We start from the raw sequence: 16,414 nt of genomic DNA, 5'->3' as shown, positions 1-16,414 counted from the left end.
GCCTCATTTAGAGATGCATACTTCTGAAGTTTTTTTTCTTTTGTTTTTTCCGTTTTTTTTTTTTTTGCACGACATATGAAAGTTGTGTGGTATAGCAGGACCGTGGCTCTGAAAGAATTGCTTTTTCATTAAATAATCTGATAGTCATGTCAGTCTCCATGGGTGCACTCGCACAGCTGTGGGGAGTTGGAGTTGGGTGAAGTAATTGGAGTGCAATGCATCTGCACGTAAGGGTGCAATCTTTCTCAATTGCTACATCGGCTTCCTGTGGTGCTTGATTGAGACGCTGTGCTCACAGAGCCATATAACTACGGGCCAGCAAATAATGAGAGGGGAAAAATTAAACAAAGAGAGGCATTAAGAGTGATAGTGCAGCATGAAAGCACGAGCCAGCCCACCTAGGGTGAGTAGAAAGTCAGGGCTGTCTGAGGTCCCGTGATGGGATGAAGGATCGGTTCTCTAGGGACAAATTGTCCCCACTAATTTGTGCAATGGAGTGGGAGCAATCAAGGTGGTGTCATCTTCACGGATCCGAGGGACGGCTGTGTGTGAGCGAGAAGGATGACAAGAGGACAACAGTTTGTTTAATAAAAGCACTTGAACACTTTCCACCATCCTGTTCCCTGGAGTGTTTTGTCCCTATCTGCCACACTCATCCTGTTACGTTATCGATGGTGTCGGGTTCAAGATTCCTGAAATGATCAATGAAATTCACAGAATCTGGTGAAAGCAGCAAGGGGTACTTGTGCATGCACACGAATCAATGCTTTTCAGAGCCTGCTTTTCTCAGATTTACAGTAATTTAGTTGTAGTGTACCTTTATGTGGGGCATTACTGTAGTTCAGGAATTGCATATGTCATTTTGTTGTTGAATGTCTAGTAAACAGAGAGTAGACAAGCATGCTTTAGGGGAGAGTGACAGTAGGAATATTAACCTGTACAATAAAGAAAGTTGAGTAATAAAGTGAGACAAGGAGAATCTAAGGAGTTGTGATATGTATGGAAAAGAATGACAGTGTAAGAAATGAAAGCATGTCTTTGGCAGAAATTAAAGAGAATGAGTTCACACCTTTTATTTTTGTCCTGTAAAGAAAATGGACACTTCTTGTCCGAGTGTGGCCTGTGAGCGAGCTTGTGTTTAGAACAGCAGCTTACATTTTTAGTCAGAAAAAGAGAAGAGAGAAGAGTTTGCTGTTTAGTAAACAATGGACTCTTGAGCCTTTTAGCATTATATTTGAATTGTGGCTTGTAATTATGACAATGTTTTTTCCTTTACAGCATGTGTACTATGGAAGCTATTTTTATACATGTTTAGTTTAAAAAGGATTTTAAGGGGATTTTACTTTTTTTTATGTTTTATGATCACTGAACAGTAAGCCTACAGCATTTAATTTTGTCAATAAAAATGAACAGGTAACACCTGTGGTCTGCAGTTTAATTAGAAAAATACCACTTTACTATAGAACATAAGGTTTATACATTCATGGTTATGCAGGAGCTTACTGTAAACAAAAATAAAATTAAGTGATAAAGAAATCGGAATCAGCCAGTTCTAGTAACATAAACTCAGTGATAGGTAACAGCCCTAAAAATCCTGATCAGATCATCATTATTACCTTATTACCAATAGTTAATTGTGCTATTGTATGTTTTGGAAATAGTGCAGATTTATTTTTCTCTACTGTGTACTTCATAAATTTGACTCGGCTTCCTGTGTCTCGTATTTATGGCATAAAAATAATTTACTTTTTTCTTTTGTTCTTTAATTCCAACTATTTCTGACTACCTTTTATTAAGTCAAAAGTCTTTGTTTTCTGAATTTTTTTTTTTTTTTTAGGATTGCCTGTTTGTCCGGAATTGACTAGAGACAGCATTCCAACATCATGTGATGTTGGCCACTTTTTGTCTATTACTGCAACAGTCATAAGGACTAGCATGGTGAAAGTACTCGAGTTTGAGCGGGATTACATGTGTGCTAAGTGCAAGCAAATATTTCCTGTCAAAGCAAACATTGAGCAATATTTCAGTTTTGTGACACCATCATGCTGTCCAAATGAAGATGGTTGTAATTCATCTAAATTTACCTGCATGTCTACAAGTTCACTTGCATCTGGATGCAGCAAAGACTACCAAGAAATCAAAATACAAGAGCAGGTGAATAAAAATAATTACTTATGTACTGGAAAGCTGTCTATTTTAAATGCTTCTAGATCTTAATCATTTGTTCAACCACAGTATAACATCTCAATTTGGTGTTCTTTGATAATAAACAATTTTTAGTAACCCTTATCATTTTCTTAGAAAATAAATACAAGTACAACAGGCTGAACATTGATGCAGAAGATTGTGTGGGCTCAGCCTTAACAATCACTTTGTATTGTTTTTATTTTTATTTATTTTGGATCTGAAGTTGTACGTAACGTAAGTTACTTTTTGATTGTTTTAATCTGAATTCCTATGTAAATGTAGTAGTTTTTGTAATTTAAAAGTATGGACATTTAAGCTTTCTACTTTTTTTTATGCCATATCAAGGCACATTAGTTTTTTACAATTCAAAAGACATAGGCCCACACAAACCGCTGTCTGTAATTCCTTGTTAAAATCCCCAAATACAATAATTGGGTTTGGAGTTAAACAAATATCACCTTTATTTGTGTTTGGGAAGTGTTAGCATTAACATAGATCCATAGTCATACTCTCCTTTGCATCGGGGTCCCTGACCAGATGGTACGACTGTCTGGGGCCTTGGCTTAATTTTTGTAAACCCCTGCTATATCAAATTAAACAAAAACAACCCACTGCTTATTGTGATAAAAACGCAATGTCATTTCTGAGACAAAAAGTGTGTTGAAACAGAGTTTCTCTTCCAGCAGGTGGTGCTAAAGGGCTGCAGACTTCTTGAATGGCATCTCTATTTTGATAGATTGTTCATAAACTTGGTAGACCCCATGTGGCAACAGGTTTTTCTTTCATCCACCTTCTGTTTTTAGTTGGACTCCTAGCCTAATTAAGCAAGCTGTTATTTTCCTGTTTCTTTGCTCTGGGGTCAATCTAGAAATTGCAAGGCCGAGTTAGGTAATAATTTTTTATTCGAATGTACCAAGAATTTATGCATTTTAAGCATGGAGAATTTTGTATTTTTGTTTTCATTTTGTTTAAGATTTTCTTTATCATGTTGAGTTTAATTCTGCCTTTCCTTGTGTTCTGGCTATTTAATCCATTATTTACTAATAGACACATTAGCAAGACTGATGCAAAAATAGTTTTGAAATAGTTGACGGTGCAGGGTGTCATGCCTGCTTGTTGTTGTTTGTTATAATTGGATACACATAAGGAAGCAAATTAAATAGAAAATAGCCAAAATAATAGGAAAGCAGCAGGAAAAATATTGAGTATTTAAAGCAATGGGGGGGGGGCGATAAAAAATATTTTCAAATTACTTATTGTGTATTAATCACAATGATGTGCTTTTCTAAAAGAGAAAAAGTGGTCAGCTAATTAAATCAGATTAGAGGTTAAATAAGCCATTGGTTGTGAAACTGGTTGTATCCAAAACCTGCAGCCAAATAAGATCCCAAGGATTGAGTCCATTGTCCTTATAGTTTACAGTACACTGAAAACTATACCCTAGTTAATAAATAAAGAAAATAAATAATAGCAATACATATAAAATATGCAGCTGTGTTAGATTAAAAATATATATAAATATTTAATATAGGTATACAACAAGTATTAGGCAGTATAAAATAAAGTAACTGAGCTATGAAATGCTCATATTAGTTTTTTCTTTAAGTCATGGGTACACATACTAGCTCAAGCACTTCAATTGTGGAATTAACACATTCTCCCTGTTTTTGTTTGAGCTTACCCTTGTGAAAGGCGCTATATAGGTGCCCGACACAGACTGACAACAGAGGCATGTGAAAACTAAACAATAGGTTTATTTTTCTTGACCTGTGGGGCACGTCTTCCCCGTGTCCCACAGGCAGGGCACAGTCCCAAATGCACACCAAAAAAATATAAAGCAAAGCACCAAAACAAGAGACAATCTTCTTCTTCTTCTTCTTCTTCTTCACCACTCCTCCCGACTCTGGCTCTTTAGTGGTAGCTGCTGGCTTCTTATACAGCCCACCTGGAAGTGCTTCAGGTGATAATTAACCTAATTCAGTCAGTACTTCTGGGTGTTGCTGCTTTCCAGCTCACACAGGCTCATTAAGCCATGCAGCTCTCCCTAGCAGTGGCCACGGAGCCCAGCAGGCATGAGCTCCAGTGTAACATAATTGTGGCCCCGATACAACCCGGGGGGCTGCCACCAAGTGTTCCATTGGATGTAATGTGTACCCCATCACTGCTCCCTCGGATCCAGTGCCAAAGGGGCGTCCCGGCAGTCCACCACACCCTACATTAAAAGGCTGTATTTTAAGTAAAGTGGTGACCCTAACTTGCCAAGTGTGATTGATTGTGGATAGTAGGTTATGTGACTGGCACCCGACTTGTACACAGTGCTGCCAATACATGCACCCCAGCAATATGAATTTGGTGAAAGTTTTGGAATATGCATGAATGGAACTAGACGAGTACTTTTTTTTTTTTTTATAATGTTTTCAATTCTAGTGGAAGTGTAATAGTATATATAAAATACATTATTATTATTTTTTTTCTTTAAATAGGTGCAGAGACTTGCTGTGGGAAGTATTCCTCGATCTATGGTTGTGGTGCTGGAAGATGATTTGGTAGACAGCTGCAAATCTGGTAGTGATATTGTATTTGTTTGTAAAAGAATGAATGAGAAGTCAAGATTATGGTCACATTTCGTACTGGAAGTGGGGAAAAAGTGCCACCTCCCCAATCCCCCTTTCCCTGAGTGGTTAGCTTATAATAGTAATTTAAATATTACTATGGCAGAATGTTTTCTCTAATTCTAATTTATATTTGTAATTCAATTTGTTTATTTAAATATTGCATGTAGTGATTATATAGATTTGTTTTGCAGCCTCAGGTCTGAATATTAAGAATCCTGCATTCACTCATGTTTAAATGTGAAAGACTGTTTTGCAAAAAAAAAAAAGGTACCCATCCACCACTTGTGTCAGCAGTCTTTACTGATTTAATCTAAGTGATGATCAAAAACAATTAAAAAATACTTTTTGATTTGGTCATATTCGGTTTGAGTAGTAAGCTATTTAATTAACTTGGTACATATCACAAAAAATGACATGAATTCCTCTGAAAGAGGAAGCTTTTGCAGACATTAAAGAGCAATTAAATATTCCAATAACTTTCAACATGCTAAGAACATGATATTGTGAAAGTCTTGCTAACAAAGAAATCTAGCTTGCAACAGTGAAGTTCATTGGCATAGCTGTATTTGCAAACTAACTTGCATATCTTGTTTTTTATTTGCAAACATTTGGAGATCTAGTTTATACACATGCACTTTGGTCTGACCACACAATGGTCTGAATGACTGTAAAGCTAGGAAATTCAAAACATAAGAAATCTGACAAACTAGAGGAGACTTTAGTCCATCAAGCTCATCTGTTTAGCTAATAGCTAAGATGTCCCACTGTGTCTTCCAGATTCTTCTTAAAGGTTTTCTAGGTTTCTGCTTCAACTACATGTCTCAGAATCTCTGAAGTTTATTCCAGATCTTTAAAACACTTTGAGTAGAGGTGCTTCCTGGCTCCAGTTTTAAATGCACTTCCCCTTCATTTACACCGATGTCCTTGAATATGTGATTCACCATTAATTTGAAAGAATGTTGTTGGATCTACTTGGATCTACTAATGCCTTTGAGGATTTTAAATACCTAAATTAGGTTCCCACGCAGTCTCCTCTGCTCAAGACTAAACAGGTTTAATTTTCTGAATGTCTCAGAGTAGGACAGGTCCTTAAATCCTGGGATGCACTTGATTGCTCTCCTCTGCACATCTTCAAGTGCTGCTATGTCTTTCTTGTACTGTGGTGACCAGACTGCACACAGTACTCCAGATGAGCTCTTACAAGTGATTATATAGTTTGAGCATAATGTCCCTTGACTTACAGTATTTTTAACAGTTTTTATGATATAACCTAACATTTTATTTGCCTTATTAATTGCTTGTATGCATTGCTAAATTGAAGAAAATGTTGCATCAACATATACCCTAAATCCTTTTCAGACATTGCTTCCAATGTCAGTGTCTCACATCATGTATTTATAATTGATGTTCCTTTTGCCTATGTGTAGCACTTTGCAATTTTTTACATTAAACTGCATTTTCCAGGTGTTCACTCAGTTCTCAAGGTTGTCCAGGTCATTTTGAATTCTTTTTGCTTCCTTCTTAGTGTTTGCCATCCCTCCACTGTTAGTGTCATCTGTGAATTTGACAAGTTTACTAACTATACCAGAATTAATGTCATTAATATAAATTAAAAAGTACAGAGTACAATACAGAGGCTGTTTGGTGCAGCAAGAGGCAATAACCAGTTTGTTGGTTTTTGCTGATGTTAAGTTTCAGACCGTTCTGTTTGCATCAAGAAACAAACTTTTCCACCTGACTCCTATACTCTGTCTCATCCTGTTTATCAGTATACTTCAGAATCATCTGAGAATTTCTGCAAGTGACATGACCTGGCATTATATTTATAGTTTGTGGTATACAGATAAGATACAGGACTGTTCTTTGTGTTGCTCACATCAGTATCAGAAACATGGTTCTTAAGTCTCACAGTCTACAGTCTGCCTGACAGATTGTCCATTATCCAGGACATCATAGGTTTATTCACCTGCCTATCTCTGAGCTTGCCCTTTAACAGGGATGGCTGGATGATATTGAAGGCACTGAAAAAAACAAAAAACACAATCCTTGTAGTGCTGCCAGCTTTGTCCAGGTGAGAATAAGCCTTGTGGAGCAGATAGATAATTGTATCCTCTATTCCAATCTTTCTCCGTTAAACTGCAGTGAGTCAAGGTGGTCTACAACAAGAGGACTCGTATAGTCCAGGGCCAGTCTCTCAAAAGTCTTCATGATGTGGGATGTAAGTACCACTGGACTGTAGTCGTTAGATGACAAGGCACTTGCCTTCTTTAAAACAGAAACAATGCAGGGTGTTTTCCACAACAGATTTACAACGTGATGTGTAAGGAGGTAAACAGCATACAGTATGGAGTAATTATTGAGAAATCCAGAGGAGGGACGACAAAGAGACACATAAAGGTGTCAGTCCCAAATCCAATAAAAACTGTGCAATACCATCTAAATTTGTTTATACGTAGCATGATTAGCATCACATTATTTAAAATAGAATATTTACTGGATAACTGAAACCTATAATTCTAAAAATGATGACTTCTTGGATTACTGGCATTTTTTTTTCCTGGTAGCCATTTATAAAAGTAATTTTACTTTATCAAAGGAAACAATTACATTTCCTTTGCATTTATGGAAAAGTCATGTTTGTAAATTTTAATTTGTTTTTTAAATGTGAGGATTGTCTTTGCAGTTTGAAATTGACTTAATTATGTTTGATATCTTGTAGCCAGATGTTTGCACCCCATAATTTACTCTTTTGTGGAAAAGTCGTGGATATATTGTTCATAAAATAATTTGTGCGTTCATTTTTAAGTAGGAACCCCTCTCCCCAAAATACGCAAAATAACATGATACAAATTATCAATTGTACATGTTTTTTAGATCTAGATTTTTAAGGTGTACTTCCTGAATTGACCATGCACAAAAAACAGTAGAATGCAGTCTTTTGCACGTAAATATGGCACAATTAAATTGGCAGTATAATTAGGAATGTGTTCAGCTTGTCTAGTAAAACGTGATTTTTTCGGTTATTTTTTTCATTACATTCTGTATGTATGTTATTCTTTATTTAATTTTAATAAGAAGAAATTATACTGTTTAAGTGTGATTTCTAAGCCTTTAGGCCAGTTAATCAAATGCAAACAAATAACTTTTGCATTGTAGCAAGAGAAAATGAGTAGGGTGTTGGGTGTTTGTGATTTTATGTGTGGTAATTAAATCCAGCTAAATTACATGTTATTTTTTCGAATTTACCAAGTTAGTATTTTTTTGATTATTTTCATGTGGCATGTTAATTGGTATCTATTCTCTGTTTAATGCCATGACTATAAAATTGTGTTGTATTGGTTTAATGTTTCAGGTGATGATATTACTATTTTTGGTGTTGTAATGCAGAGGTGGAAGCCCTTAGTAAAGGACACTCGTTGCAATGTTGAAATATTTTTGAAGGCTAATTTTATTGAAGTAAACAATGATCAACCAACAGGAATGGTTATTAATGAAGATACCTGGAAAGAATATCGGGACTTTTGGAATAAATATAAATGTAATCCCTTGGCAGGTAAATTAAATGTGGAATTTATTTTCAGAATTTTTCTTTCAGCCTAATTACTCTGTTGAACATGTCTGCAAAGCTCTAAAATTAAAATCCTTTATAGAACCACACTACTTTGCTTAAGTTGTGCAAAAGTGTGAAATTAGTGTTTTCTCTGTTTTTTAATGTGAGTGGAAATGTCTTAGACAGGATACCACAAAACTGGGTAAGTTCTCACTAACATTCTCTATAGCTCAGTTTGCAAGAAATGCTAAATTTGAGCACTTTCAGCACTGTTTGCATTTTCTCTTTTCAGTTTTTACCTTACACGTTTTCCTTTTAACAGATAAAAAAACAGATTAAAACTCTTCATTTGGAACCAATTTTTAACTTTCCACTTTTTTGGTTTCTGCACATCTTGTACCTTTATTTGAATTTAAAACTGTTGATATGTCTGTTTCAATTAAAACTGACTCTCTTGTTCATAATTTGTGATGGTCCTTTTACGAATTTCGTCTTACTTGCTCACAGTTGTTTTATTGTGCTGTGTTATCTATTCTATTCTGTGTACTTAACTACCCAAGTTAAACTTGTACTTCTCATCTAAATTTTGTTACGGATTATTAATAGTACAATAGATAATAATTGATTTTTATGCTGAACTGAAGGTTTTTAATTAGATGCACAGAAGTATAGGAAAGTATTAATAATGCTAAATATTTTTTAGTTAAACCGTTAAAGTAAGGAGACACAATGCCATTACATGCACTATTTGCAGCTTAACTTGCAGTCAGATGGTGACATTAGTTTTTCTAATATTGCTTGATCCAATTTAGACCCTGCATTTTCTTGTTCAGTGCTGAGAAAAATGGAGCTGGTCTTTAAATGAGAGAATGGAGTTTAATCTGAGTTGATCTTGATTATCTTGACCTGATATAGTCTTTCTGTTGCAATAAAAATAAAAAGGTACAGTAGTTTAGTTATAAATATGTTTTAAATTAATGTACTTTGTTTTATTTGTAAAACTATTATCTTGAATATAGCACTAAAATACTTGAAAGGTGTTTTCAGAGACATACCCACACAAAGTGCAAGTAATGCTTTATCATTCTTTGTGATCTACGTAATGTTGCAATAATGCCAGCATAATACTACAAACAAGATTAGATATGTTACTTTTGCTCTCAGGAATATTACAAAATCTAATTAAGTTGCAAAAATATTTTTTTCAAATTATATATTGTTGTAAATGGATTAATGCATGATTGTCTGCTATTGTTGCATATTTCACAGTCCGTTGTTCTCATTTTTAAGACTTTAAGGCTACAACCTCTCCATTGCCAAATTCATTACAGATAGTATAATTAAGTAGTGAAACATTTACATTGTAAGGTGAGTTAATATAAATCTTGTTTGACACTTACATAAATCAGCACTCTATTTGATTACTCATTCCTTAATCAGCACTCTGGCTTTCTTTTTCTCCTTACCAGGAGAGCACTTGTTTCTGTTCCTGTCCTGACTTTAGTCTCATGTAACTGATTGCTTGAGGCTCTTACAAGCCTAGACCTGGCAGTACGTTTGGTGTCATTTTTGCTCAGTTGGGGAAGCATTTCCAGGTTATACTAAAAACCTAACTTGTACCCAAACTACATCTGTCTGGCTAAAGCAACAGGGTACTGCTGCTGCCAACTAATAGATAGGGAGTCTGAGAGTTTTAAAATGTATCCCCAAACTTCATTCCTTAATCTGGCATACCAGTCAGGTGTTGGTGTTCTATGTGGGATGCATACTGCACTGTAGTTCATTCTGCCGTCCAGCCACTATACACAAAGTTTATTTTTATTTTTATTAACCCTGCCAACAATTTTCAGAAAACTAATTAGCTTTATTGTGACTTCTGAAAAGGGAAAATTAAACTTGGGGTCAAAAAGCGTAAATAAAAAAGTTGAGAAACAAAAGGCAGAAGTTTCAAATGTGTATAAATAACACATACTGCCTTCAGAAAGTATTCAGTCCCATTTACTATTTACACATTTTATGTTGCAACCGTATGCTAAGTTTGTTTAAATTCATTTTTTCCCCTCATCAAGCAAATGAATGACTTCAGAATGACAAAGTGAAAACAAAATTTTAGAAATTTGTTTCAAGTTCATTGAAAATTAAAAACTGAAATCTCACATTAACAAAAGTATTCAGTCTCTTTGGTCAGTACTTACTTAAAGCAATTTTGGCAGTGATTATTATTTGGAGTTGTTTTGGACATGATGCATTAAGCTGTGCACATGCAAATTTGGGGATGTTTCAGTGATACAGTACTTCTCTGCAGAGCCTATGATGCTATTTCAGGCTAGATAGAGTGGACAGCTTTTTTTGAGCCTCTCTAGGGATGTTTGATTCTTTCATCACCACACATTTGTCAAAACCTTTAAAATCCTATTTACACTTTTTCCTTTTGGATTATTGAGTGTTGCTTGATGTGAGGATATAAATGAAACTATCTTAGCATAAGACTGCAACATAATGTGGAAAAAAGAAAAGGGGTCTGAACACTTCTGAAGGCACTGTAGTATGTTAGAATTCACACAATGGTTATTTAATAGTTTTTACAGCTTTATTGTTAGATACACAAGGTAATAAGCAACATTAATATAAAACAGTACGTGCTACATCACTTGATAAACAACAAAGCAAAATAGAAGGTTCAGTGGCTGCAAGCTTTTTTTTTTTAATTTCAGTAGCCAACAGTAATATGTAATGGTACTTTAATTGATGGCTGCTTTGAAGCTCAAGCAAACTTGAGACACTATGGATTTCACATTATAGCAGGAGACTGTCGCAGTGCCATTCTTGATAGAAGCAGTACATTTAATGGGAGTCCCAAGTGGGTCAGTAGAGGAAAGGAAAGTCACACTCGCATATGGAGAGGCACAGTACTGTCTCTCTCTACCTCTCTCTACCTGACAAACCCCCTTAGGTGTTAAGGGAAACTATGCCAAAAACTCTTCACAGGAGAGGGAGGATATGTTCTAAGCTAGCCATAAAAAAATGTTTAGCATTTATTTCAGTCTGCCACAAATCAGTAGTTAATAATGTTAAATTATGAATATAATTTCACAAAGTCATTCCTCAGCAGTGAACAATTTAAAAAGCTCAATAATGAATATTAATAGTTAAACTATGCAATTTGTCATCCAGCAGTTATTTTCAGGTTATGTCATTACTCCAAACTACCCACCACAATTCTGAATATGCAGATAGCCGTTTACTTCATGCAGGTGCCACTCTTTTCAATCTTACTTGACTTCCACTCTTCTGATTTTGTGCTGGGATGTGTACTTTCCCCAGAGACACCAGGCTAAATCTCCTAGCAGCTAATGGGACCCTCATACCCCTGAACATTCTGCTGCCTCTGTATTGTCTCATCCCAGGCCTCACACTCTCTTTAGGCAGAGGGACAGGAATCCCTGCCTGCTGCTTTTTTGCCCACCCTCTAGCATACTGGGATAGAATTACATTTCATAGCAGTTTGAAAAACAGTCCCTTTGTCTCTGTCTCTCATATAGTGGCCCTGTATCCCTGCACTGGCATATGCTGGACCTCTTAAACTACTTTTCGTGTTCCTCTCTTTATCCCTTTCTCCTTCTAGTGACCTACAGCAGGGGATTTGTATTGCCTTGTTTTATCTTTGTAATGTCCTTGCCTTTACCATCTCTTACAAGCTGGGAAACCTCCTACTCCTTTTAAGTATGACGATTTGGAACACATCTCCTGTTTTAACAGATCAGCTATCAGAGAGAGAAAGAAAGTTCACACTACAATGAGACTCTTTCTTAGCTTTTGGCAGAAGCTTCTAAAAATCTTGTAGCTACAATTAAACTGTCCATCTGAGAAATGTGCCCCACCAGCCAAAGTCCTAAATTAGGATTTTTGTTCTTCAAGGGTCAAAATGTAACTCATGTCTTTCCTTGAGCATTTAAAGAGTTTTTGTATTATTATTAATGGATGCTTGTGTGGGAATGATTATCTGTATTTAGTAAAGAACAAATACAATTAAATATTGTAAAGTACTGAGCGATGTACCTTATACAGTAGAACCCACATATTCATGGATTAGTATTTAATAGTTTCAGTTATCCAGGGTTTACTGTGGCCCAAAAATATTAAATGGAAAATTCCACAAATAAGTGATTCATATGTTTCAAATTGCACATCATTCTCAACAAATGTCACCACATTGGATACACAGCACCACATTCATAGCAAAAACCCAGTGCACGGTAGCAGCGTGCAGGATCATGCCTCTGGGTTTGACATCATTTTCACCACAATGACACAAGTATAATAATGTACAATGTATTATTGTTTAATGTGTGTAATGTTTTCTTGGCATAATATATCAGTTAAACTTTATCATAGGCATATACAAGTATGCATCCGCGGTAGGTCTTGAAACGTATATGGGGGAATTACAGTTGTGATATTTCTGAGCACTTCACAACCCACCCCAAACTGGGCTTCACAACCCCAACTGCACTGCGCACTGAAACAGGGTGGAATTGGTTGTCTGCTGCTAGTGCAACTACAAGTTCACTGGCCCACCATGTAACGTGTCTGTCGTCTGTTGGGGAACATTTAAAATTGGCTGCTGACCTTGCTGTGTGCTCACTTTCAGTCTCTTCTCTTGTGCAGGAAGGCTAACTTGTTGTTTTGATCTGAGAAGGGAGCAAATGTGGGACATCAACGTCATCATTGTCAGTGCTTAAATGCTGCATTTGTTTAAGTGATAGCTTCTTTTTGAATGAATGCTTTGAGAATGATTCTGTCTTCACAAGAACAAAGCTGATTTTTTTCGGAAACCTGGCTCACCTCCTTCTCTCTTGTGCAAGTCAGTGACCCACACATCACACTGTACATAGTCTTTCAGACTCTCATGTAATGTGACTTGTCATTGAGCTACCTTTTCGTCCATAGTTTATCATCTCTTTAACAGTCATTAAGGGACTTTTTCTAACTTTGATATATATAATGAAACCTTCAAAAACTGGTTTAGTCCATTTCAAAATCACAGTAGCCTCCTTAGTAACACTGGTCTCAAAGAAGAAACCACCCAGCATCCACTTGCACACACATCCACACTAGCACTTGACCAATTGAGTGGAGCAAGATTTACAATGAGTCACAGTATAGTAAACGGAGCACATATGAGTTTCATTGTAACAATGAATCTGAACTGAACAGATTATACTGCATTTAATTTTTAATAAAAAGACTGCATCTTTAAAAAAGCCAAACCGCCTGCACATTGCACTTTCTGTGGTATATCATGTGCATACACAATAAAAAAAAAAACCTAGAAAATAAAGGTGGAGTGTTCAACAGAGACAACTGAAGTGCCATAAATGAATTATTGAGTTTTTTTAATGCACGATAAGTCACACTTGCTAAGGGTTTAGTAATAAAAGAACTGAGGATATTTTTGAGTGAATAAACTCACTAATACTTACTAATTCCTATCAGTCCATAAATATATGGGTAGAACATGCAAACTCTGTTCAGACCCTGGCACTATGAGGCAGGAATGACCGCTTAGTGCTGCCATTCTGTCTGTGCTAAAGTATTTGTACTGAACTTGTTAAACTTCAACCTGATGGAACTAGGTGAATTGGCATTGCTAAATGACTTGGAAAAAATACCAAACTTACCTGTTTTTACCTGTTCGTGTTGCCATGTATTAAAATGCAAGTCAGTATACAATAGAAATTCTTAAGTAAATGTATATGCTATATTGAGAAAAATTTCAATTTTTCAGTGAATTAAATGTCCGAAAGTTTTAAATTAAGCAGGATTCTTATGCTAGGTCTGAATAAAACATCTAAAATATAAAGAATAAAACTGAAAGACAAAAAAAAATGGCCATAAACACTCTGTAAACCAGGGCTTTCATACACGACAAATGGCAATCAGTGGCTAATTTAACAAGTATGTTGGTTTTGGTGAGAGGCTTCATGAGAATGCCAGGAACACTGGACATATTAGGGCAGCTGTTTGTTTTTCTCAGCTGGTTGCATAAAGGCCAATTCATACTTTCCCATGTGAATGGACCCATACTTGTGTCATCATAATGACACCAATTTGTTGTTGCGTTGATTCTTAAAGTGAGCCTACAGTGGCTGCTTCATTTTATGATAACAAAAATGCTGAATGTCATGCAGGTAGCTTCCAATTCATAACCAGTTACTAATTTTTAACCACTGAAATGGGAAAACAATAGGCACATCTCAGAGTTTCCCTGGAATTGGAAAAAGGAGATTTTCCTGGCTAGAATTGCAGTATTTCTGTGTTTTAAGATAATTCATATTGTAAGGTGTATACTCGTTACAGCTAATTTGTAATGGTCTGTTTTACGTCAAAGCTATTGATTTCTCTTGAATGTAATTTGCTTCTTCATCTGTTTTTTAAAGGTCGAAATGAAATCCTAATGAGCTTGTGCCCCCAAGTGTTTGGAATGTATGTTGTCAAACTTGCAGTAGCAATGGTTCTTTCAGGTGGAGTACAAAGAAATGATGCTTCTGGGACAAAGGTAAGAGGTAAGTGTCTCTTTTTTGTTTTGCATTTTAGCTGCAATACTTGAAACTCATTTATTAGTTACTGTACTTTTCCTCTACCAACATTACTGCTGTCATGATGGAAATCTTGTACCACCAACAACACAGAAGCAAAGTTTTCTGCATTAAAACCTCAATTTCTTATTGTCACACTTTCAAAGTGGTCTATAAGCCATTATGCAAATTCTATTTTATATCTTCCCCTTATTTATTCAAGTGATTGAAATTGTATGTATGATTTAAAAACAATGTAATATACCAAATTAAAGGCTTGACATTTTCCTGCGAAAATGTCTCATTCTGTATACTATTAGTGTTAAAATACTGTATATACTCAGTATAAGTCATGTCTTGAAACCCAAAAAATCGATCATAAAATCAGGCCCCATCTTCTTGCTTCCTACAATGTCGCACCAATTTCTCAGACATATTGAATTTTGTTGCAGCAGCGCTGTTACCAATTTCTTTTGCCACGTCAACGACTTTTAATTTTAAACCAGCTTCAAACTTTCTTCTGATCGAACACTCCATTGTAGATAAGGGTTGTTTTTATGATAAAGGTGTATGAGGGTGTGAGATTCAAAAAACACAAAACGGTACAAACGTCACTTCAGCATAGTCACGTGGCACAACACATAGGAATAAAATGTTAGGGACCTATTTGTGCACAGAGAAGCATTCTTGCGTTTATGTTCTTGATTTTCTAAATTTAAGTTGTATTGGTTAAGACCAGAGGTGCTGCACCATTGAACCATTAACAGTGTACATAAGCTATTATTCCTTTTTTTATTTTTTTGTAAAGAGAGTTTTTTCAGGACATATTCAATATTAACGCAAACTTAAATTTATTTTCTTACAGAACGCAAATTGCATAAAATATTTAAAGTCCACAGGCGTCAATGACATTCTCTACCTAGCTATATGTCTCTGGTTTTTAGCATTTGGATCTATTGGATAATAGATCATTTTATTTTATATAAATGTTCTAATCTTTCAAACTCATTTTTCCGGATAAGGGTTGTGGTGTAAATAAATTGTCTGATTCTGATAACATCGTGATAAGCTGCTTATTTTATTCCCTTAGTAAATAATAAGTTAATAATAATGAAAACAAAAGAAAATGTACAACAAAGTGGGTATTGCACATTCTGTTAGATTTTTAGTGACACACAAGGCCTATAAAGATGGCAGATTTAACAGGGATACAGAAATACAGCTAAAAACAATCAAATCAGCATGGCTAAGAAAATGGCTTTAAATGCAGCTCTTAACATACCTGATAACATTTGTGACATTCATGTGTGACATTTTTGCAGAGGTTCCTTCAGACCAGAAGGGTCCAAATGTACACCCAAGTTAAAGCAAAGAGCTATAATTCAATTAATGATAACTTTGATGGACAAAATAACACACCTATGAGCAGTTCTTTAACTGGAAGGTACTTTAATCCAATCATCTTTTTTTAAAACAAGCTGCAC

General features: G+C 35.5%; 1 protein-coding gene across 6 annotated transcripts in view; it reads left to right on the top strand.

The window, feature by feature from the left end:
• Window positions 1–16,414, top strand: part of mcm9 (minichromosome maintenance 9 homologous recombination repair factor) — a 67,110-nt gene that overhangs the window by 36,815 nt on the left and 13,881 nt on the right. For all 6 annotated transcript variants that reach the window (XM_039747643.1, XM_039747646.1, XM_039747642.1 and 3 more), the window contains 4 exons: window positions 1,838–2,154; window positions 4,671–4,752; window positions 8,155–8,355; window positions 14,793–14,918. In XM_039747643.1, the coding sequence (XP_039603577.1) occupies window positions 1,838–2,154; window positions 4,671–4,752; window positions 8,155–8,355; window positions 14,793–14,918 (726 nt within the window). The remainder of the gene's footprint in view (window positions 1–1,837; window positions 2,155–4,670; window positions 4,753–8,154; window positions 8,356–14,792; window positions 14,919–16,414) is intronic.

This window comes from Polypterus senegalus, chromosome 3 (assembly GCF_016835505.1).
Source record: "Polypterus senegalus isolate Bchr_013 chromosome 3, ASM1683550v1, whole genome shotgun sequence".
In the NCBI taxonomy this organism is placed as follows: domain Eukaryota; kingdom Metazoa; phylum Chordata; class Cladistia; order Polypteriformes; family Polypteridae; genus Polypterus; species Polypterus senegalus.
This window is presented reverse-complemented; position numbering and strand designations above follow the sequence as displayed.